The following is a 24,393-nucleotide window of genomic DNA, read 5'->3' as shown; positions in this document are numbered from 1 at the left end:
CCTGAGTGGTGACAGTGTTTGTTGCTGAATGAAGGATTTCATTTTTTTCAGTCAACTGAAAATCATTTGGACAAAATGAATAATAAGTGAAGTAATGTTGCTTTCATTAAAAAATCACAACCAGAGATTACCGAGTAATCTCTGGCATTTTGTGGCTTATATACTGTTTCTGGAAGTAACTGCTTTGAAGGACAGTCATGATGTAGATAAGTTCTGCATATATTTTTAAATTTATATTTATTTTTTAAAATTTTTTGAGACAAGGTCTCCCTCTGTCATCCAGGCTGGAGTGCAGTGGAGTGATCTCGGCCAACTGGACTTCCCCTCCTGGGATCAAGCAATCCTCCCACCCCAGCCTCCTGAGTAGCTGGGACTACAGGCATGTGCCGCCACACTTGGCTAATTTTTTAAGGTTTTTGTAGAGATGAAGTCTCACTGTATTGCCGAGGTTGGTCTTGAACTCCTGGGCTCAAGCAGTTCTCCCACCTTGGCCTCCCAAAGTGGTGGGATTACAGGTGTGAGCCACCATGCCTGGCCCTGCATATATTTTTTTTTAACGATTTCTTTTAAAATCAGCTATTTTAGTTAGCTGTTTTTTTTTTTTTCAAGACAGTTATGCAAGAGGGATAACAGACCTATCAGTCATGTTATATCTTTAAACATGTATAGAGTAAGGTATTTTTGTATTATTTTAAGAATAGCATGAAATAAAATGAGCTTTTTAAGTTATATAATTTTTATTTAATAATTTCTATTAAATTTAATAAATTATATTATTTTAAGAACAGCATGAAATAAAATGAGCTTTTGAAGTTATGATTTTTATTAAATTTAATCATTTCTATTAAAAAGTAGAGCTCGGATTTTCCTACTAAACCTTTTTACTAGTAAGGTCATAGGCTATAGGTCTGGCATCAAGAAAGACTGATGAATGCTGCTTTTTTTCCAAAATAAGTTATTAGCCATAGAGAATTTTTTTTTTGTTAAAGTTACTCCATTACCTCGATATCTTGTTTTTGTTTTTTTAAGGGAATTGTATTTATTTTTCCTTGTTGCATATTATTAGTATACTTATTCATGAACTTCTAATTTTAAGCAAATAAATGTTTTTATTTCAGTTAATGGCCAACCAAGACCCCTTGAATCAAGTCAGGTGAAATACCTCCGTCGAGAACTGATAGAACTTCGAAATAAAGTGAATCGTTTATTGGATAGCTTGGAACCACCTGGAGAACCAGGACCTTCCACCAATATTCCAGAAAGTGGTAAACCCTGAATCCATTGTATTCTGTTTATTGTTCTTAGTCTTTTTGGAGGTTTTAAAAAACTCTTTTTAAGTAGGAGAAGGATGGCACCCCCAGTGTCACTCTTGTTTCTTCCTGTGCCTCTCTACTAGTATTTATGTCGGTGTTCCTAAACTTTGCTGTTCATCAAGATTAGTAGGAGGTTTCGTTATACCAATTCCTGGATCTCATCATAGACCTACTGGAGTGTAGCACCTGGAAATCCCATTTTTAAAGTGTTTTCTGGGTGATTCTTTTGCAACTAGTCTTAGACTTTTGGATTTATTACACAGGTCAGTTTTCAAATCCTTTTGACACATGAACCCTTTTTAGTATAATAGATAAGTAATGAACCTTGGGAATTGAAAATCATTTCATGAATATTATATAGTGTTGGAAGTATTTTCAACTAAAAATCACTTAGATTAGTAATATTCATTAAAAATGGTATGTTACAAAGTTGAAACACAGTTTTTAATAATAATATTTAAAGAAAAACTGATTTTTTCCCCCATTTTATAGATGACATGTACTGTTTGTGTTAAGATAAAGCAAAATGTATCAACATTTGGAAATGACAATTTTGGGACCAAATGTATTTTAAAATGTGGACTGAACTTTAAGTATGTGTTATGACTTGACAGTGGAGTTAAAAAACTGCTTTCTTCTTTTAAGATTCTTAGATGTTGCATTTAAAGAAAACTCTTATTTATTTATTTTTTTTTTTACAAATTCTTTGTTTGCTTATAATTTTCTTATGTTTAAAACTGTCCATATTGTGAAATAGTAATTTAAAAAAAATCTAGTCTGGATGACTGCATATAAAGGGCTTAACATGAGATAATTTTTGTGGATAAATGGCATGTATTCTATTTTTGGCCACTAAATAATTTGGGAGTTTTTGTTTTCTATTTTTCTTTTAGTTACAGTTTAAATAAAGATGTATTTTCCATCATTTCTCTCTTCCTGTTTTCTAATAGTCATGTGGAATTATGTCAATGATAGATGTTTAATATATATTTGGTGATTGATTATTTCTAGTTCCACTTCTATTTCAGAACATAGTGGAGATTTGCTGAATACTATAATGAGATCCTCTTGGTCACTTTATGATGAAACTTTTATGTTTCAGGTCAAAGAAGGTTGCCTATTCTGAGCCCTACCTCTCTAAACAAAGATTTCCAATTTTAGATCAAGAATCAATGAAAAAGTTAGACAATTTTTCCAGAAGAATTCATAGATGCTGACACAACATTTGCATATAATTTCAGGGGATTTAACCATCTGCAGAATATTAAGAAATGTAGATGAGAATTTAACCAGTATAGCCAGTACTGTTCAGAAATTAGCTACAGTGGCCCACATTCTACTCTAAGGAATGGATTTATGAGTTTTTTGCTTTAGGTGAAACTTTTCCTCACCTGTTTCTTGCTACTGTTTATACTTTATTCTTTGTTTCTATATTTTTTATACGTATTATTGTTAGCTTTTTACCTATGTTAATCTAAAAGATGTTAAAATTGGTTTCTTCTCTGCATCTTGGAAATCATGCCATTATGTTGTTTTCTTGTGTGGCCATCTTCTAGTTACTGTGTCCTGTCTGACATATCTGATGATAAGATGATATAAGAATAATACAATCTACATTTTATTTTTAGAGATAGTTATAATGTTTTAAAAAAATAAACAAAAACAAAAAAACCTACATCAGAAACTGAAATCTAGTCCACAAAATGAAATTGCCAATCAGCTATCAATGCTATTTAGAACCTGTGGCTTACCCTCACCAAGAAATGTGGCCACCTGTGGTCTTCAGCTCTCTGTTACAGCGGTTCTTGGATGCTTGTTTTCCTTTAAGAGGCAAATGATGTTAAACTACCTTAGATAGAAGACTGACCTGTTGGAGTATCTCCAGCAGCTAATGGAGCAGGTGGTAGGACATATAGTGTGTTTCCTGATGGTTTTAGTTTGTGATAAGTGAAAAGAGGCATAGGTAGTGAGATGTGAGGGGAAACAATTTGTAAGACTGACGTGGTATGCTCTTGGGATTAGAGGAGGGAAGTTGGTAGGGAAGATAGATAACTGGTAGACATGTTTTAAAGGAATACTTCTAGTAGTTTTCTTTTTCCAAACATTTAGAAAATATTAGGGTAGCGTGGAATGGTATGTTAGGAATGAATGAGCTGCCAGCCAGTGTGTGCTGTGGGTACTTATATTCCGTTTAGCACTTACATTTTTTTCAGAAGATACATTTTGTCTTGATTACAGGGGTGATCTAAGAACTGATGTTCATTTACTTGCTTGGTAACAAAAGTGATAATCATTGTCCCTTAATTGAGTAAATGGTTAGCAACAGTCTTTTTGTTTACTTGTTCGTGTTTTTTGTTTGTTTCTTTTGATGTCTTTTGTATCTTGGACTTGGATTCCTATTTGTAAAATGTAGGTTATTCTTGAACTCTTTTTCTTTCACAAGACAGTAGTATAAAGGCCTGTGGAATATCTTAGTATCCTTAGAAGAAAAGCATGATTTTAAATTTAACCTACTCATAATATTTGACATTTTGTTTTTCTATTGTTGTTTTAAACATTTTATTATAGAAAAGTTTAAGTATATAAGAAAGTAGACATTATAATGAATCCCAGAAACCCACATCCAATTTCAACAGTTACCAACTTATAGTATCATATAATTACACTATACACACTTCCACCCCTCCTGTTACCCAGACTGGAGTGCAGTGGTACGGTCTCAGCTCACTACAAACTTTGCCTCCCGGGTTCAAGTGATTCTCATGACTCAGCCTCCTGAGTAGCTGGGATTACAGGCATGCATCACTGTGCCTGGCTAATTTTTGTATTTTTGGTAGAGGTGGGGTTTTGCCAGGCTGGTCTTGAGCTCCTGTGATCTACCCACTTTGGCCTGTCAAAGTGCTGGGATTACAGGCATGAGCTGTTGCACCCCGCTCCCCTCCTGTATTATTTTGATGCAGATCCCATATACATCATTTCATCTGTAAGCATTTTAATAAGTAATACATATTAAAATAGAAGGTAGCAAATTCAAAAATGTTTTTAGTGTGCTATTGGAAGATTATGAATTAATTATGGTTGGCTTGATTTCCATGTAATTTAATAGTGGACCAGTAGACAGTAGAAATAAAATGTAAAATTTGAGATTATAACCTTAGAAGTTTCTTTTTATAAAATAAAGCCTTAGTTCCTATAATTGTTATTTCCAGAGTGCCCAGTGGGTATCTGATACTAGGATATAGGTTATTTGGCTCCAAAAAGTCCCAAAAAAGTAAAATGTTTCTCTTTATCAAGGAGCTTGTATTTTTTTCATCTAATATTTCTTACGAAAGGAGGTAAATAATTTTTTTGGAAAAGCTGTTCATCTTCTGTTTCTTTTTGACCTCCCTGTTACTAGAAGTAAAAATACAAAAAAAATTATAAAGGAATTAAAATGATCTATAAGCCTATATTCCGACATACTTAACATTCCAGACTATCATTATACACCTACATTATTTCCCTATCTTGTACGTTTAGGCCTTACTGAGTATAGATAAAAAGGAAACAAGTTTTTGTTTATTATTCTATTTTTACAGATACTGTGGATGGTAGGGAAGAAAAGCCTGCTTCTGATTCTTCTGGAAAACAGTCTACTCAGGTTATGGCAGCAAGTATGTCTGCTTTTGATCCTTTAAAAAATCAAGATGAAATCAATAAAAATGTTATGTCAGCGTTTGGCTTAACCGATGATCAGGTTTCAGGTAAGTTAGTTTCCAACTCCTTTACACCCTTCGTTTCCTTCCTCTTTCCTTTCTTCCCTTCTTTCTTTAATTGAAGAATAACTTGGATATGGTGAAGTGCACAAATCTTAAGGGTTCTGTTTAACAGATTTTTACATATGTGTACACTTATGTAAAACACTAACTAGATTAAGATGTGGATGATTTCCAGCACCTCAGAAAGCTTTCTTATGTCCTCTCCCCAAGAGTAGCACTCTCCCTGTTAAAGAATAACCACTGTTGGGTTCAAGTAAATTTTTGAAAGTAAAATTTAGAAAGTTTTAAAAAATCTGAACTACTTTATAATTTGATTAGTTGCAGTATTCGAATTATATTTGATTTGTCTTTTCTCATCTTAGAGAAATTGAAAATTAAATGTAGATTTTCTGGTTAAATTGCTTGAGTATACAGTGGGCTTCTATATAAATAAGTTTTTAACCTTAAAGCAGTACCTATATTATTTTATTCTTTTTAACTTTTGGTTATAATTTCTTCATTATTTTTTCCCGCTTCTTTTTCTCTTTTCGGATTCTAATAACACATACATTGGAGAGCTTGATACTGTCTCATGGGTCATTAAGGTTCATTTTTCTTCAGTCTTCTCTCTGTTCTTCAGGTTGGGTGATTTCTACTGAACTCTTCAAGGTCGCTGTGATTTCTAATATGCTGTGGAACCTTTCTAGTGAATTGTTTAATTGTGTTTTCAGCCCTAGAATTTCCATTGGGTTTTTATAGTTTCTATTTTTCTCTTGAGATTCTTTATTTTACATTCATTAAGACTATATTTTCCTTTAATTGTTTGAATGTATTTATGTTTGAGTCTTTAAAAATATTTAGAATAGCTGCTTTAAAATGTTTATCTGCAACATCTAATACTTGGACCCATTTGGAGTCAGTTTTTATTGACTGGCTTCCTCTCCCCCACACACACTCCCCTCAACTCCAGTAGGGTCATGTTTTTCTGTTTCTTTGCCTGTCTGATAGTGTTTGGTTGAAAACTAGACATTCTGGTTAATATGTTGTAGTGACTTGGGACTCTTTATATTCTTTTGAGGATTTTCTGTTATTGTTGATCTAGCAGGGAGTTGATTTGTATGGACTTAACATAAATAACAAACAGAAAAGCGCTCTCTAAAAGAAAAAGGTATTTGGGGATAGAGCATTGCATTGAAAATATGCATGCCGTAGTAAACTATGCATATTCAGTGAGGTAAAGGCAGACAAAGGTTTTTAAAGGAAAAAATGAGGAGAATATATAATTGTTTTGAAATAATTATTGTTGGCTACAAAGATCATTAGCAAGAGTGATGCCAGTCTGAGGTCGGACAGGCAGTTTCTGGGCAGATGTCCTCACAGTCACAGAAGTTTTTTTTTTTTTTTTTTTGCAAAGTTGTGATGGCCTTTGTGTAGGCTTGTGGTTTTTGAACTCTTTTGTGATAGTTTTTGCAAGAATCTTCTCTTCATGGCCTTATCGGAGTTTTTAATATTTTTTTTAACATTAATGACTTCATTTTGGTTTTGATAACTTTCACGTACTCAAAACTGCTCCTCCTTTCTCCCTATGGTGTGTAGCAGCTGATATGGATGCTCAGTCCTTTCAGCTTGCTCTAGGTGCTGCATTTTCTCTGAGCCTTCTTGAGATATCCTCCTCTGCTCTCCCAGCCCTACAGTCAGCTGGGGATTTGGGCAGAGTATATATACCTAGATTTTGGGTCTTACCCTTTCAGTAGCAGCCTCACTTCCGGGATTTTCCTCCTAAATCTTTAGCTGCTTGTCCAGCCATAAGGTTGTTAACACTGTGGTTTTCTGCCATTGGAGCTGCAGAGGGCAGCGCTTTTAATTCTTATCCATTCTAATTTTATTGGGGTAAACTCCTCTGGTTTCTGATTGACTTTCAGTTATTTCACATAGTTTCTTTTGCTCATGTTTTTAGTTGTTAACCTGGGGGAGAGTTTATCTGACGGATTTACTTTGCATTTATCAGTAGTTGGAAATGTATACAGTCTATTCATTTTATATTTCTTAGAGACTTTCATGGAATTACAAAAGAGAATTGTGTGAAATTTTGATGAGGTCAGACTTTTAAATTTTGATTTAAATGTAGTATATTCCAGACTAGAATAATATTAATATGATTTACATTATTTGAAGAGCATTTTTCTCACAGCTTTGTATGTTGAATTATAGTAGGAAAAACTGTATGCATAGCTAGGATACTTTTGTGGTTCTTCAGGTGTGATGTGGTAAAAATATGGCTTATTACAATAATGAATGTGGCAATGGGAAGGAGGGATAAAATATTACAAACATGGAATGAACATTAATGTAATAAATTACATATAAGGGAGGAAAGAGGAGCCAAAGTAACAAATATATATATTTAGGCTAATAACATAGTGTCTTTTGTAGGAAGAATGTGTGTATTTATCTACATAGATATAAATTTAAGTAAAATGGTGGTAGATAGAAACCATCATCCATTTTATTTTGGCAATCATCAGTCTCTCTTGCAGTACCACTATTATATCCTAGTTTAGGTTCTTATTAATACTTGGACTGTCAGCTGCCAACTGTGCCTAATACTGTGGTAAGGTCTAGGGCTACATCAGAGCAGAAGATAGAGGTTTGCCCTTAGAGAAATTAGTCTGCTGATAATAGCAAGTACTTATATGGAACTTTCTGAGTAGTAGTCACTTTCATAAGCTTTTGCTGTATAATTCCTTTTATAAGCCCATGCTGTAAGATCTTGTTAACTCATAATCCTCACAGTAACCTAGGAATTAGTATATCCTTTGTACAGATGAGGAAACTGAGGCACAGAAAGAGATTATGTAACATGTCCAGAGTTACACAGCTAGTGAGTGACAGCACTAGGATTTGAACCTGGGTAGTCTAGCTCCAAAACCTATGCTTTTAACCATTCTTTCTGCATTGCCAAAGCAGAAAGAATTTAAAGCAATAAGACATATTTACATTGTCCTCAGAATATCTTTTTTGACTGTCACAGCATTAGAACTGTAGTACATTCTCTCCATTCATTTCTGTGTTCATTATTTTGGAAGAATTATAGTGGCTCCATATGTAAGTTAGAGTGCTAGGCCTTGTTAGGCAGACAAAAAGAATCAACGGTCAGGAGCCCCGCCAAAAGAGTGCAGAGCCTTTAAGAGGGAAAGTGAGAGCTGTTCAGAAATGCAAAGTAGAAGTCAGTATGGGTTAACAAAAGTAAACTTAGATAGAAGTTCACTAGTGGAAAAATATTCATGAGTCAAGAAGGCTTACTAAAAGTGTGGAATTATAATTGGATTTTAAATAATGTTATATTTAAATATGTGAATGTTATATTTAAATATATGGAATATAGTGGTAGAGAACAGAGATAAATGAAATAGAGGTCAAAAAAATATTAGCTATATTATGGGAGTAGGGAGAAGGTTAGTTTAGCTGAAAGGGAGGCATGTGAGAAGAGAAATTGTGAGAAATAATGTTTGGACCCTTAATGCCAAACTAGGAGGTTGAACTTAATTTATGGGCAGTGAAGACCCCTTGAAGAATGAAGTGACAATTTTGGTTCATGTGCAGAATACATTGCTTGGAGTAGGGGGATATTGGCATTGCAGACATGAGTTTTGATTTTTGCAGGGAGAGATTAAGACTCAGGAATATAGTACTCTACAGTTTATAAGGAAGGATTTCCAGTTGTAGCTTTGGATTAAGAGACTGGAGCAAAGGAAAAAAATAAAGTACATACATTTAATGTAAAAAGCCGTATTCGTGGTTATATACTTATTCTATAGTACTTTTAGTATCTTTTAACCAAACTTATTCCTTGAGCTTGCTGGGGGAAGGCCTTGTGTTGGATACTAAACTGACTTTTTTGACTATCCAGGGCCACCCAGTGCTCCTGCAGAAGATCGTTCAGGAACACCCGACAGCATTGCTTCCTCCTCCTCAGCAGCTCACCCACCAGGCATTCAGCCACAGCAGCCACCATATACAGGAGCTCAGACCCAAGCAGGTCAGATTGAAGGTAAAATAGAGATTAGAACACATGTTTGGGAAAGCACATGTGTAGAAGTGTTTATTGCAGCATTGTTGTAAACACTTCAGGTATTTAGTCATGCCTTAAACACAGGAAAAATTTTGATTTACTGATATGATTCGATGTTAAAAAACCAAATATAACAATATGTCAGGTATGTTTCCAATTATTGGAATGAAAAAAATACCTTAAAAAAGTGTTTCTGTGAATATAGATACAGAGTGAAAGACCAGTCATTAGTCAGTGGTGACCCTTGGGGAGGATAGTGAAGTTCAGACTGGTGATTTCACACTTTATTTTGTGTTATAGATGCTGTTTTATCTCCCTCCTTTCTTCAGCATCTGTGCATGATTTTTGTAATTTAAAAAGATTTCTAAATAGAGGTAAAGTTGTAGTGGGTTTTTTTGGTAAGATTAATAGCCTTTTATAATTTTGTAAATTTAGCAATATGTCTTTAATGGAAAAAAAAAAGCAGTGTATTTTAAGTCACTTTCTTCTGAAATAGTCTGTCCTTGGATATGCAGTTTAGTCTCTCTGGGTTTTGATATTCTTTCACTGTAAAATGTGAAAACTGGACTAAACCCAGTGGTTTCAAAAGAATGTCTTTAGTTCTGAATAAATATAAAGCTTTGTATTTAAAATAGAGGATTGACGGGCAACAGACTTCAGACAGCAGGCACTAAGGTGCCTCATTGAGAACCTTGGAGTTCTGCAGAATGTGACTAAGTACTTAACTAATCTCTAGGGTGCCTTCCAGATAATGAAGTGTGATTTTTGTATTGCCTATGCGTGTTGAGACCTTTAAAGCCACATTCCACTTCAAAACAAACACCAGGTGGTGCTCTAACTATTTGTTTAATGGGTCAGATAGTGGTATAATGTATTTCCAGCCCCAGAAGCAAGTGATTAAGGTTATCAATCACATTAAAACAAAAACAAAACGTAGGCTAAAATGAACTGACCACTTTTGGAATAGAATCCTATCATCCTGTGGTTTCAGAGTTACCTGGCTAGGTGTGGTGGATCACGCCTATAATCCCAGCACTTTGGGAGGCCAAGCCAGGAGGATCACTTGAGCCTAGGAGTTTGAGACTAGGCTGGGTGACATAGTGAGACCCTGTCCCTACAAAATAAAAAAAGATTTAAAAAAATTAGCCGGGCGCTATGGCATGTGCCTATAGTTCCAGCTACTTGGGAAGCTGAAGTGGGAGGATTGTTTGCTTTTTGAATTGAAGCGGTCTAGGCTGCAGTGAGCTGTATCACTCCAGCGTGGGCAACAGAACGAGACCCTGTCTCAAAAACAAACAAAGTAAAAAAAAAAAAAAAAATCCAGAGTTGTCTGTTGGATGAACACCAGTCATTATGGACTAGCGGGTGACATTTTGCTGATGAATCAGTGGTTTGCAAAGAATTTCTTATTGCTTAAGCCTTTTCTCAACCAACTTTAGTTAATTCCTCCTCTGCACCAAAATGCTACTGCCAAAACTAGAACAAACTAGAACTAAAGCAGATGTCAGCTGAAATGGACAAAAGCAGAGTATAGGTATGATGAGAGTTTAATGCCTACATCAAGTGAACTAAAGATTTGTTTTTAAATAAATCCCATTTTAAGCAGTGTATACTGTGATACAATGACAGTTGGAAGGATCATTGTACCAAATAATGTTTGCTGTTTATGTATAAATAAATGGGAATTAAGGTACTACTAGCAATATGTAAACATTCTATGGAGTGTTTGTTTTAATTGAGCATTTTCAAATAAGTAAAATTCTAAAAATGTGAAAGGACATACAGTGAAAATTCTCTCTCCCACCTCTGTCCACAGCAACCAAATTCTTTTTCCAGAGATAGCAGATTAACACTGTTTATATGCATTTAATTTTTAGAGTAGTATTGTATGCCTTGCTACAATTAACTGTTAGCTTACATTAAAATATACAGTATGAAAATTGTACAGTTAATATGTGACATCATTTAGACTATTAATAACTGATCTAATTCTAGATCAGTGCTGTCCAAAAGAATTACGATAGAAGCCACATGTTATTTTTCTATTTAGCAGCATTAGAAAAATGTTTAAGAAAAGGTAAAATTAATTTTGTTTAGCCTAATGTATCCAACGTGTACTCACTATTAAAAAGTTAACTTTTTTGGTACTGTGTATTGGAAGTCTGATTTGGAACACTTCAAACAACAAACAACATATCACAATTCAAACAAGCCACATTTCAGGTGCTCAATAGCCACATGTGGCTAGTGATTATTTTAAGAGCACAGCTTTAGGTAAATATATTCATTATTTATAGATTCCCAGCATGAATTATAGGCTACTTTTACTTTTTGATGTATAATGGGTCTTTGACATTGTCAGTTATTTAGATCAACTACTGGTTGTAATTTGAGCAGAATTACCAACAAAAAATGTATTACTTATAATTTGTTAACATAGCAATTCTTACAGTGTGTTAATAGTCCAAACTAAAATTAAGAATTCTGAGTTGTTACTTAACTCCCATAAAAGGGACTTTGGAACTGTGAATTTTATTCCAAATAAATGTAGTCTTAATATGTTATTCAGTTAAAAGGATCAACAAGATATTGAGCATCATTAAAAAAACCAAAAGGGATAATGTTACTCTTCTTCATATAAAGCCAGTGCCTGTTACAGGAAGACTATGTGATGTTGCCACAAATGTAACTGGTAAGGAGAAGAACGCTAAAAATCATCAGAGATCGGGAGATACTGCTGTTTGACAACCTAAAAAAATGAAAAAGCATATAATTAAAATCTGTAAAATCATATGCCAATATAATGAAAAGCCGAGTAGACTTTATTATGTAAATATTGAAACATACATAGAATAATCAACTCTTCATGTAGTCATGTGGCTTCAACACTTACCAATATTTTGGCATTCTTTTTTCATCATTTTTTCCCCACTGCACCCCTTTTAATTTGCTGGAGTAGTTTAAATCAAATTATGAACAGCTTATTATACTCAGCTATTTCAGTATGTATGTCTAACTGATAATCTTCTTTTTAATATAACCACCATGCTGTTATTTAACAGTAATTTTTTTTTTTATTTTTAGTTGAGACAGGGTGTCACTCTGTTGCCCAGGTTGGAGTGCACTGGCTTGATTACAGCTCACCTGCAACCTCAACAGTGATTCTTAATGTCAACATGTGTTTGTCTATATTTGAATTTCCCTAATTGTTTCAAGATTAGTTTGTTAAATTGACTTGTTCAAATTAGGGGCCTAACAAGTTTCACACTTTGCATTGTTAATGTGTCTCGAGTCGTTTTTTCTAATAGCTATCATCCCTTACATGTTTCTAAAATCAAAACTATGTATATTATCTATTACTGTGTAACTATTATCCCAAAACATAGATGCTTAGACAACAAAAGTTAATTATCTCATACAGTTTTAGACAGATATCCCGGAATGGTTTAGCTGGGTGATTTTGGCTCAGCATCTCTCATTAGGTTGCAGTTAAAAATGGCTGCTGGGGTTATAGTCATCTGAAGCTTAACCAGAGCTGGAGGATTCAGTTCTTTACCATTTGGACTTCTCCATGGGGCTGCTTGGGTGACCTCACGACATGACAGCTTCACCAGAATGAGTAATCAGAAGAGAGCGAGGTAGAAGATACCTGTCTTTTATAGCCTGTCCTCAGAAGTGTCACTGTCATTTCTGCAATATTCTCTTGGTATACAGGTCAGCCCTATTCAGTATGTGAGGGACTACACAAGGGAGCAGATACTCATGTGCTTGTTGCTTATTCTTTGGTCATTTTTGTATTGTGGAGTTAAATATTTCTAATTTCTAAGAATATAAACGATACCAACCCATTGTCATAAATGCTATACATGTGCAGAAGCCATTGAGGGTCATGATAGAGGTTGGCTATTCTGTGTAATAAATAATTTCCAGAAGTCTTACCATTACTCTTAGCTTCATCCTGTTCTCTTTTTCCCCTTAATTTTTTTTATTACTTTTTACTTTATTCTGTCATTGATTCTTTTTGAAAATATGCATAAAACATAGCTTATATATAGTCATGCACTGTATAACAACCTTTCAGTCAACAGTGGACTGCATATATGATGGTGGTCTCATAAGATTATAATGGAGCTGAAAAATTTCTATTGCCTAGTGATGTGTAGCCATCATGATGTAGCGCAAGGCATTACTTATGTGTTTGTGGTGATTCTGGTGTAAACAGACTTACTGCCAGTCATATAAAAGTGTAGCTCACATAATTATGGGTAGTACCTAATACTCGATAATGATAATAGGTGACTCTCTTACTCATTTGTGTATTTACTATATTTTTAAATCATTAGAGTGTACTCCTACTTATTTAAGAAAAAAAACAAAGCTGTAGAACCAGGCTCAGATACGTCCTTCAGAAGGTATTCCGGAAGAAGGCATTGTTATCATAGGAGGTGACAGCTCCATGGATGTTCTTGACCCTGAAAACCCTCCAGTGGGACAGGATATGGAGGTGGAAAATAGTGATATCAATGATCCTGATGCTGTATAGGCCTAGGCTAATGTGTATGTTTGTGTCATAATTTTTTTCTAAATGTTTAAAAAAGTAAAAGAAAATTTAAAATTAAAAGAATAGAAAAATGCTTATAGAATAAGGATATAAAGAATAAATATTTTTGTATAGCAGCACAATGTATTTTAAGCTAAAGTATTTAAAAAGTTAAAAAGTTAAGAAGTTTATAAAGTAAAAACATTACAGTAAACCAATGTTAATTTATTGAAGAAATGGAATTTTAAAAAATAAATGTAGTATAGCCTAAGTGTATAGCATTTGTAAATCTTTAGTAGTGCACAGTAATGTCCTTGGCATTCACATTCACTCAACACAAGTACCTCACTCGGAGCAGCTTTTAATCCTACAAGCTCCAGTCGTGGTAAGTGCCCTAGACAGGCGTACCATTTTTAAATCTTTTTTGCCACATTTTCACTGTACCTTTTTTATGTTTTGGTGTGTTTAGATACACAAATAATTACCATGTGTTAGAATTGCCTAAGTATTCAGTACAGGAACATGCTCTACAGGTTTGTAGTCTGCTCTGTACCATATAGCCTAGCTACGTAGTAGGCTATATATATCTAGGTTCGTGTAAGTATACTACATGATGTTTGTACAGTGACACAATTCTCAGAACCTACTCTTGTCATTAAGCAATGCATGACCATATTTTTTATTACTCAAAACGTTGCTCACTATAAACAATGTCTGCATGTTGCTTTCTTCATATATCCTATAGATCTCTCAAGTATGTGAAGAAGTTCATCCTTTTTCTTTTTTTAAACAATTAAACAGACTTCTTAATTAATTTTCAGAATACTGTGACAGTCCCATTTGGACTTGAATGAGGTGGGTTTAAAGTAAGTACCGTAAATCCTCACTTAACATTGTTGATAGGTTCTTGGAAACTGTAACTTTTAAGTGAGACGATGTATGAGGAAATCAGTTCATAGGCTAATTGATATGAGTAAGTTGAGTTCCTACAGCATATTTCTGATCACAAAAATACCCCCAGACTTCTAGATAAAGACTAAAAACAAATGTGAGTTATAGATACATTGAAGAAAGATTAATAAAAACAAATAACATAAATAACTTGGACTTTGCAGATAAAAAAAATAAAATAAAATAAAAACAAATAAGATAATGATTTATGCAGTTATTCCAGTTCAGGGTTGTGGGTGGCTGAAATCTATTCCATCAGCTCAGTAGCAAAGTGGGGACCAACCCTGACAGGATGCTATTCCATTGCAGGGTGCACTTGCAACCACACACACACCCATAGTCGCTCAGACTGAGATCATTTAGGCATGCTAAGTGATGGGATGTGGGAGGAAATTGAAGCACCCAGAGAAAACCCACACAGACTTGGGGAGAACGTGCAAACTCCACACAGAACAGTAACCCCAACTGGGAATAATTTTTTTTTTCCTTCTCAGTGTTTTAACGAAACAATGTCGAACAAAAGATGTTATTTGAGGATCTGCTGTAAAAGGAATATTGCGTAGAGATATAATAAGCCTCTGAAATTTTTAACTCTAGGGATGTTTTTCAAAATCAATTTATAGCAGTTTATGAAAACATGCAAAAAAAAAAACTTTATGAAGAGTTGTACCCTATAAATTTTTATTGAGGGGAATAACTACGGTTTTGACCAGGAGTTCCTTACTCATTGATGACCACAGTCTACTGCTACATGGAGCCTTAATCTCAGCCTTTTTTGATGATGCCCAAGTTAATATTTATATTATTTTGTTCATGGGATAATATATGCAAAATGACTTTATAAACTAAAGCTTTGGAGTTATGCCTGAGTTCCAGTGATGGTTCCTAGCTCTTGATGGTTCTAATCTTAGCTATTGACTGTAGGTAAGTTGCTTAATTTTTCTGTATCTGAGATAGGGAGTAGTAATTTGGTTGAATTTTTAAAAATGTGTTTATTGCCTGTTTGCTTATTTTTTTACTGTGGAGTTAAGCCTTCTAATTTTCAAGAAGTAAGAGTTCATTGTTATGTGCTATACATATTTATTCCCCTTGATTATATTTCTGTACCTACTTACCTTTTTATTTTAGATTCTGGTCACTTCTATTCCGAAAGTTAGTTATGAAGTATAATCCAGGATTAAGGTGACATCTAAATTTGGTTAATTTCTGTGCTACCTTTTATGCTATTAGTCTAAATCATTAAGAAAGTATTTAAGAAACTTTTGTGAGCGTTTCTGTTTTTTTTTCTTGTCATATTTGGGAATAGGATCAATAGCTTAAAATAGTTGAGCTGATTTTTATTTTTATTCTGTTTTTATTATAAAGAAACATTTGCTAGGAAATAAGCTGGATATAAACATAGTTGTATCTCCTTTAGTGCTACCCAGTGGACAGCACTTAGACACGCTTAGGGCTGAGCAGCTAGTATAATAGAGTGGGCTCCGTCTCATTTTCTAAGCCTGTGAGTCCTAGCTGCCTACTGCAGCTCGATTTGAGTGGCAGTTGATATAATGTCTTTTTTTTTCTCACTTCTGCAGTAAGTATCTGGTTTGCTCATAGTCTTGATTAATAGGTAGTTTGAATATTTTTCAAAGAATCAGCCAACATGTGATTATTTTAAAGATTTAAATACCAGATAGATATTAAAATGCAAGATTATTGCTGCTAGATAATACATCTAGTTAAATCAACCATTGTGAAACAATTGAGAAGTAGAGATAATAAAGACAAACCAATAAATCTTTGCTTGAAAAATCACAGGTATGGGAACAGATTGTGAGGACAGAAAAATAAAAAGTAAAAAGAAAAATCATAGGTAATAAGTGTCTAAAAGGTTTCTTCATAGGAACAGTGATTGTTGGCCCCAAATAGGACACCCATGTTCAGAACACATCACCATTGTTAAAAAGGTATGCCATTATTAAATAGTGCAGTGAAGAACCCTTTAGGCTTTATTAGAGTCCACATTATTGGTGAAAGATGTTGGATATTCATAGAAAATCAAACTTGACAAATTCCAAAAGTGTCTTTCAGCCCTGGAACAAAAGATGTCATGTAGTTCCTTGCTACCAAAGAGTTTGTTCATATGGTAATAGAGGCCCAAACCTTTAGAGGGCAAATACAGTGCTTTAGGAAGGGACTTAGATGATATAAATGGTATTTGTCCCTTTTCTCATTTTTATTTACTGATTTTCAAGTCACTTGGCTTTTTAATGAACATTAGTGTTACTTATCTGTTGGCAGCTGGGTTGGAAAACATTTGTTTTTCTAGACTTTATGAAATGGTAGCCACTGGTGTTGCACTTAATGTTTATTGCCAGTGAGTTCTCTGCAGTTAATCCACAGCAGAGGAATCACACTTCTAAAATGGTTCATTCTCTTCTTCATAGACATTTAAAGTTAAACAAATACTTTCTTGTATATTGTTACTCTGTTTGGATGGGGAGAGAATGTATATGTAGCTTAAAAATATTTCTCTTTGCCACATTAGACATGCCTTTTTTTCTTGTGTGTGTGTGTGTGTGTGTGTTTTTTCAGGTCAGATGTACCAACAGTACCAGCAACAGGCCGGCTATGGTGCGCAGCAGCCGCAGGCTCCACCTCAGCAGCCTCAACAGTATGGTATTCAGTATTCAGGTGAGCAGGTGTTGAAAGGGAGTTGGCTCATGGTTTTTGTTTCTATACTCATTAAACTTTAAGCTCTTCTTAATTCCTTGATTTGTAGTACATTGATGTAATAGGTATTAAGTTTTTATTAGGGGAAACATTTGTTTTATTTTTAAATATTTTATGTTAATATTATAAATCAACATTTCAGTTTTCTGGTGGGCAGATAAAACTTACAGTAGATGATTCTGCAGTAACTTGTCGTATAAAAAGTTTTTAATACAAAGCTGTCTTACTAATGTGATCAGTTTATGTCTTAGGCGACTTAGTGCAAGTTTTCCCCCTTCCCTCCACGTCTCCATTTATATGTAAACACGTAATTCCAGTGTACTCTTAGTACCTGTAGAAATATGAAGAGTTTACTCGTACATGGAAAGGTGATCTTATTGAAAAGCTAAATTAAGCTACTTAGATTTTAAAATCTCTTCCAGGTATGTAGGAATACCAGAAACAGGCCATAAAAATAAAATTGTATAAAATGTAATTCAGGCAACTAAGAACATTGTTTAGTTGTTTTAAATAAGCATCCTGAGTATTTTGTTTCTATTTTACCATCTGTCCACTGAAGATTATATGTATTTAAGTATGATAAATATTATTAATGTAACTTTGGCTATAATTCCAGGATTTTTTACAGTTATGTCAGAGAGTTTGTGTCCAGCTCCTGTTTTACAGCCAGACTGAAGTATCAGAATTTCAACTGTAATTAGAAATAATTTATGCAAGTTGAATCTAGCCTAAATTCTATTTTATAGAGTTTTGTGGTATCAGCTAGAGCAGGAGTCAGTAAAGTATAGCCTACAGGCCAAATCTGGACTGTTGCCTGTTTTTTTGAATAAAGTTTTATTGGAACACACTTCTACTTTTATATTCTCTACTGCTACTTGGGCACTAGAATGGCAGAGTTGAGTAGTTGCAACAGAAGACCATGTGGCCCACAAAGCCTGTACTATCTGGCTCTTTACAGAAAAGTTTGCTGACTCCTGACCTAGACCATAACATTCTGTCATTAATTAACATTTGAAATATTTTAACACAATTTTATTTAGATTGTATTTGCTGTAGAGTGACAACTTGTAGCTACTTGTTTTTAATTGTATAAAATACATAGAACTTAAGTTTGGATTATATCAGGAGAAAGGTTATTTTTAGGATGCAGTTCTTTTAAAAAAAATCAGTGTTACAAACTATGTTATTTATAGAAAGAATAGCAGAGCTGAAGAGATTTAGTCGTCATTTAGTCTCGGGATTTCGGTTCTCACTATGCTTTAGAATCACCTGGGGGAGGCTATGTGGGGGGGCCCCATTCCCAGAGATTTTGAATTTCATTTGATTGGGTGTGGGACTCAGGCTTTTGCATTTTATAAATGAGGCAACTAGTTTTCAAAGAGATTGTGACTTGTCAAAGCACATAGAACCATTCAGTAGAGGGAGCTGGATCAGTTCAGTATTTCCCTGTATCATTCTGCATTCTACAACCTAGACTGGAGTTGGCAGACTTATTCCATAAAAGGCTAGATGTCCTATGTATTAAAAAAAAAAAGAAACCCACATAATTTCCGTATTTCCTTTTTTTTTTTTTTTTTTTTTTTTTTTTTTTTTTTTTTTTTTTTTTTTTTTTTTTTTTTTTGCTATTTCTGATGTTATTCACCTAAAGTTACTTATTATTTTGGAGGGACGGAAGGGAGACTATATATATATATACACACACGATAGAAGCATTGCCACATTATGTTCAAGAGACTGGTGGGCTGCTAATGAAATCTTCAGCCCGTAGGGTTATTCCCTTCTCTAAGCAATAATTAAGGATGAGATTACTTCCAGGCCCAGTTAAAAAAAAAAATTCAGATTTCAGCTGCCAGGATGAAAAGGCATTTTTCTTTTTTCTCACAGTCTTAAAATGAATAGGCATTTTCAGTAGAAAGCTGAATCCGTCTGTTTCTCCAAAACCTTATAGTGAAAATTTGAGTTTTATATAGAGGACAGGAGAAATTGTGTGACATTCAGAATTTTTTATGAGTTGTTTTCAGGTCAGTATTTAGATGCTACCGTGGGTTAATGCATTAAAGATACTTGATTTACTTATTAAGAACTAAGCTTGCTCTTAATAAATTTAGTCAGGGTCTTCACTCTGAGTAAAATTTAGTTTTTTCAAATTATTATCTTTGTATTTCTGATCCTACTAGTCTATTAACTTGAATTTGATTGAGAGATATGGAAATAGTCAACTAAATACTCTGCTTGGAGACTAAGAGGTGGTGGTGCTAACATTGGACCATCTTTGACACTGTTGGTTTGCCAGTTTCCCTCTGACCTTTTCCAGTTTTGTTCATGGACTATGTCATAAAGGTTTCTTTCATGAGTAAATTTTGAACCCAGGTTCAAGGTGAGTTCAGAATATACTCAAATTCATTCAATCCTTTTTTTTTTTTAATGCAGGGTTGTACATATTTTAATAATTTTCTTATGTATCTGGTATTTAATGCTGACAGGATTCCAGTCAATGGAGAGGTTTCATTGCAAGTAGCTGCAGGTGTGTTTCATGGTAGAGATAAAAGTTTTCAGTGAAGCAGACTTTCATTGTAAAAAAAATTACATCCTAGTAAATAATGAATATAGATGTTGCTTTTTATGGGGCAATATGGTATGCTTTTTATGTGTTGTGCTGTACTGCTAAGTAAAAATTTTGAGTTGTAAAGGCAAAAAAACATCAGATACCAAATCTAAAAGGAATGAAAGATTTTAAAGATTGTGAAAATGGTACTTTGTATTTATTCGCAAAATTTAAAGCACCTAATTAGTACAAGATGTATTTATAGTATTATTTCATATAAAAATGTTCATTCTCTGCAACGTGTTTTTATTTGATACTGTTAAGTAGGTCTCCCCTGAAAACCTGGTTAATGACTTATTTAGCTTTCCCATTTTTGGTCTTCCTAGAAAGTATAATAATTCTTTCATTTATCATTTGAGCATCTGTTCTAGGAATTATGCTGTGGCAGGAATTTGCTCTCAGGGATTATGTCTCAGAGGGTTTAAAAAGTTGTAGAGAATGCCTCTTTGGTAACTACTTGGTCTTGAAATATTATGTGATGGAGTCTACCACTCTGCTTGTTACGTACATATTTATTAAATTTCTCACCATTTTTGATCCACCTAACAGTAAGACTAATTCTTTGGAAAAGTAGTTTTACTAAAAGATAAGATACATGTTATTTATTTTGCCTTTTCAGCAAGCTATAGTCAGCAGACTGGACCCCAACAACCTCAGCAGTTCCAGGGATATGGCCAGCAACCAACTTCCCAGGCACCAGCTCCTGCCTTTTCTGGTCAGCCTCAACAACTGCCTGCTCAGCCGCCACAGCAGTACCAGGCGAGCAATTATCCTGCACAAACTTACACTGCCCAAACTTCTCAGCCTGCTAATTATACTGTGGCTCCTGCCTCTCAACCTGGAATGGCTCCAAGCCAACCTGGGGCCTATCAACCAAGACCAGGTTTTACTTCACTTCCTGGAAGTACCATGACCCCTCCTCCAAGTGGGCCTAATCCTTATGCGCGTAACCGTCCTCCCTTTGGTCAGGGCTATACCCAACCTGGACCTGGTTATCGATAAGGAGGCTCCTCTACACCAATTAATGTAGCTGCTAGCTATTGGCCTCCCAAAAGACTCCAGTACTATTTTAATTTGTATTGAAGTTCAGAAATTTAAAAAGCAGAGCATTTTTTTATGATATCATTGTTGCTGTTAATTGAAAGTATAATTTGCTGGAACACAAAGACCAAAATGAAAGTTTTTTCCTCCCTGCTTAAAAATGTAGCAGCTTCTTAGTTACTTTGGAACACTACTCTTACATGTATAAAGTGATTGACTTTCTAGCTTCCCTTGTCTGGAGGATATTAAAATGCTAGGGTGAGGTTTAGCCATCTTACTTGGCTTTTTACTATTAACATGATGTACTAAAGTAGAGCCCTTTGAGAATACAAGATAGATATTATGTATAAAATGTAACACTGATAGGTTAATAAAGATGATTGAATCCATTAGTGGTCTTGAAATTTTAATTTAGTCATTAACATTATATGAAAAAAGGAACAATTTTTCAGAAGTCCTTATTTGTGTTTGGTCTTTAAATGAAGTATAAACAAACATTTTAACTAACTTACAGATTTCCATTCAGAGAAAACAGTGCAATTTGGTTTTTATCCTTCCTTTGAAAAAAATGCATTTGGTAATCGTTGGTTTAAAATGAACTTTATTACTTCATAGGATGAAAGGTTAATTTAGGACATAAACAATAGATATAATGGGGGTTGGTAGAGCCTGGATAACTTCGTGATTTTCCTTCTAGATAAAAGGTATAGTTAACATACTGATGAACCATTCAGAAATAACAAAAACTCAGTCTTAAAAAAAACTACATCTCTTTATTGCAGAATTTATACTTGTTTGAAAAATACAAAATGTAGCATTGATAAGATTGAAGCATGTTGAAAGGTAAGTAAGTACAGGGAAAGGTCCTTTCAGAATGACTGCAGCAGTGCAGCAAGGATTCCCATTCCCCGCCTAAAGGACAATACCTTTTTAATAGAAATGAGTCCGATTCTTATTACAGATTGAATTAAACAGTTACAAAGCCATTCTCTGATACATTCATTCATAGAGGTCTTAATGTATAAATACATAGTAAATATCCTATAAAATGGTAGGCGATCTCATCGTGCATTATCTTTTTGTGCTCAGACTTCACATTCAGTCTCTACATACAGCTTGATTAGAATCATAAAAACAATATGAAGATGACTGCATAAAGGGATAGTTTGACAAAGCATATTCAGATACTGTAACATTTATGGTGGGTAAAAATGTATCTTTTGAAACAATGTATTAGACTCCATTTTTAGCTGAAATGAAATTTACTGATTCAATCTTTTAAAGAATTTGTGCATGTTTAAAGGAAATGTATATTAGCATGAATGTGTAACTATTAAACTCCTCCGCAAAGCTATTTAGCTGTTGCTAAAAAAATTGAAGTTTAAATATAAATGTGAAAATTCGGACCTTTTTTCCCCAGATCTATATGCTGAAGATAATTTGATCCAATAAGTTAAACTAAGTAGAGATTTATGGAATTAACTCATCAATAGGAAGAGTACACATCAATAAAAGTAAATAGTTTTAAAAAGTATATACCTTTTTTGATGTTAATTTTGTTATAAAAGTATCTCAAAACATCATTACAACAGTGTGATAAATAATATACAAACGATCTCTTAAAATACCATGAATAGGGAGCCAGCTTCCCCAAAAATGTTATTCTGTTAACATCAATATCTTGCTTTTTTAAAATGACTTTGTAAAACCTGATAAATACTCTCAGCAATCTTTTCTAATAATAAACATCTAGTATTGCTATTAATTAGATTGTAGACTTTTATACATAGTAAACAAAATAAATGAATGTGACATAGTATTTTCAATGATTTTTGTTTGCCATGATGAAACAGAAGGTAACTTTGTGCAGCATCTACCATTTTCCAGGAATTGTAGTCCCACATTCATACCACTGAACATAATTGATTTGGGTGTGACCACCTATTTCTCCAAATTGGACAGGTTCCTGGCGAACTGCTCTGAAATAACCTGAGGGAGAAAATAGTTTCATTTTAATAGCTGCTGTATTATATTTCTGCCCTCATAGCTCATAGATGATTGAAGGATGTCGTTGAATAGCTGAAGGCCAATCTTAGTGAAGCGAGGTAATTTAGAAAACTGAGAGCAAGAAGCTCTGGTCTTTTTTCCTGAGGTGTAGTCATGGTTGGCTAAAATGGGCACCTGAAAAATTGTTGACATTTGCCGTGTCAAGTTAGGAGGGGATGGTTGGTAGTGACAGTTTCACTGCCCATTAATGTGATCACAAAACTTAGTAGGCCATCTTTCAGTATTGTTGGTATTTTTAAGTGCCCGTGAACAAAATGTGTTACTGAAAAATCGAATCAAATAGTTTATTTAGAGAACCTCCAGGTGATTCCGGACTAATAGGAACAATTAATTTACCCCCTTCTGCACTGCTTAGACAAGGATTAATTTTCAGTCTTATTCAGTCCTCATTACACAGCTTGGTGCCAATGGGTCTTTAGCAATTTACAGAGGTTATTCATTTCCCACAGAATTATTCTATTTTAATTATATTTATACAGTTACTTGCAAGGTAAGTACTATTTTTTCCATTTATGGTAGCAGTAGTTAAAATTTTTTTTTTCTTAAGGAAATAAAGATAATGCAAGTACACTCAGTATGACAAAACCCATAACATTAATAAATGAGTGATTTAAGTTTGGGAAACTGCTTTTTTATAGCTGTTTTTGCAAGTTTAGATTTTCTTGAAGCAGAATGCATTTATATTATGTCTGTAATTTCCCTTGGCTCCAAGTTTCTAAGCTGAGAAACTTACATTGAAGTCTTCATTTTTTCCTAGATATGTGATATGTGGAGCAGTAGTACTATAGAATTCTTTTTAAATTGATTGCTTTCCTCAGCTTGATTTCTTTCTGGGTTAACCTGTAAAACTCTGTTGCTTACTAGGAGGATCAGAAAACATACCTTCTTTGATTGGTAACTGGTCAGAAGTGAGTTGCTGCCCAGTGCGTCCATCTAAAAATGAATCCACAAACTGGCAGTGATCTTCTCCATGGCCCCTCTGATCACCTATGTTATAAAATTTTCCTGAAGAACCAGAAATTAAAAGGATAAAGTTTACTTTCTTACTTTGAAATGTGACAATTTTGAAGTCATCATTACTGTTCTTGTACCTTCTCCCCTCATTCTCTGTTACCCTAGTTCAAACCAACAATGTCTCTTGCCTACCTGTATTCTTCCTCCCCTCCCTTTATCAGGGATTAGTGATCTTTTAAAAATGCATGTCAGATAATGTTCTCTCCATAAATGTCTCCAGCAGTCTCCCATTATACTCAGAATCAAATCCAAAGTTCTTACCTGATTTCAGAGCTCCACATGATTTCACACCTGCCTGCCCCTCCACTTACTGAGTCTGGGCCATACTGGTGGAACTG

General features: G+C 34.2%; 2 protein-coding genes across 8 annotated transcripts in view; one reads left to right on the top strand and one right to left on the bottom strand.

Annotated features, from left to right (window-relative positions):
* The window catches only part of TFG (trafficking from ER to golgi regulator), a 40,531-nt gene extending 19,165 nt beyond the window's left edge, over positions 1–21,366 (top strand). For 2 of the 7 annotated variants that reach the window (XM_003261741.3, XM_003261742.3), the window contains exons 4-8: positions 1,119–1,265; positions 4,892–5,056; positions 8,961–9,101; positions 17,191–17,289; positions 20,553–21,366. In XM_003261741.3, coding sequence (XP_003261789.1) covers positions 1,119–1,265; positions 4,892–5,056; positions 8,961–9,101; positions 17,191–17,289; positions 20,553–20,935 — 935 coding nt within the window. In that variant the 3' untranslated portion in view covers positions 20,936–21,366. Of the gene's footprint in view, positions 1–1,118; positions 1,266–4,891; positions 5,057–8,960; positions 9,102–17,190; positions 17,290–19,811; positions 19,853–20,552 lie in introns of all 7 variants that reach the window. The other 5 variants (XM_030802141.1, XM_030802142.1, XM_003261740.3 and 2 more) reach the window with 5 other exon arrangements.
* Positions 21,367–21,727: 361 nt separating this feature from the next.
* Positions 21,728–24,393, bottom strand: part of ABI3BP (ABI family member 3 binding protein) — a 247,464-nt gene continuing 244,798 nt past the window's right edge. Inside the window, exons 67-68 of the mRNA XM_030802139.1 lie at positions 23,924–24,046; positions 21,728–22,963 (exon numbers count right to left, since the gene is read on the bottom strand). Of these exons, the coding sequence (XP_030657999.1) occupies positions 22,848–22,963; positions 23,924–24,046 (239 nt within the window). The 3' untranslated portion in view covers positions 21,728–22,847. The remainder of the gene's footprint in view (positions 22,964–23,923; positions 24,047–24,393) is intronic.

The sequence above is a fragment of the Nomascus leucogenys genome, chromosome 21, assembly GCF_006542625.1.
Source record: "Nomascus leucogenys isolate Asia chromosome 21, Asia_NLE_v1, whole genome shotgun sequence".
NCBI classification, from domain to species: Eukaryota; Metazoa; Chordata; class Mammalia; order Primates; family Hylobatidae; genus Nomascus; species Nomascus leucogenys.
The sequence above is the reverse complement of the archived record's forward strand: the minus strand, read 5'-3'. Positions and strand labels throughout refer to the sequence as shown.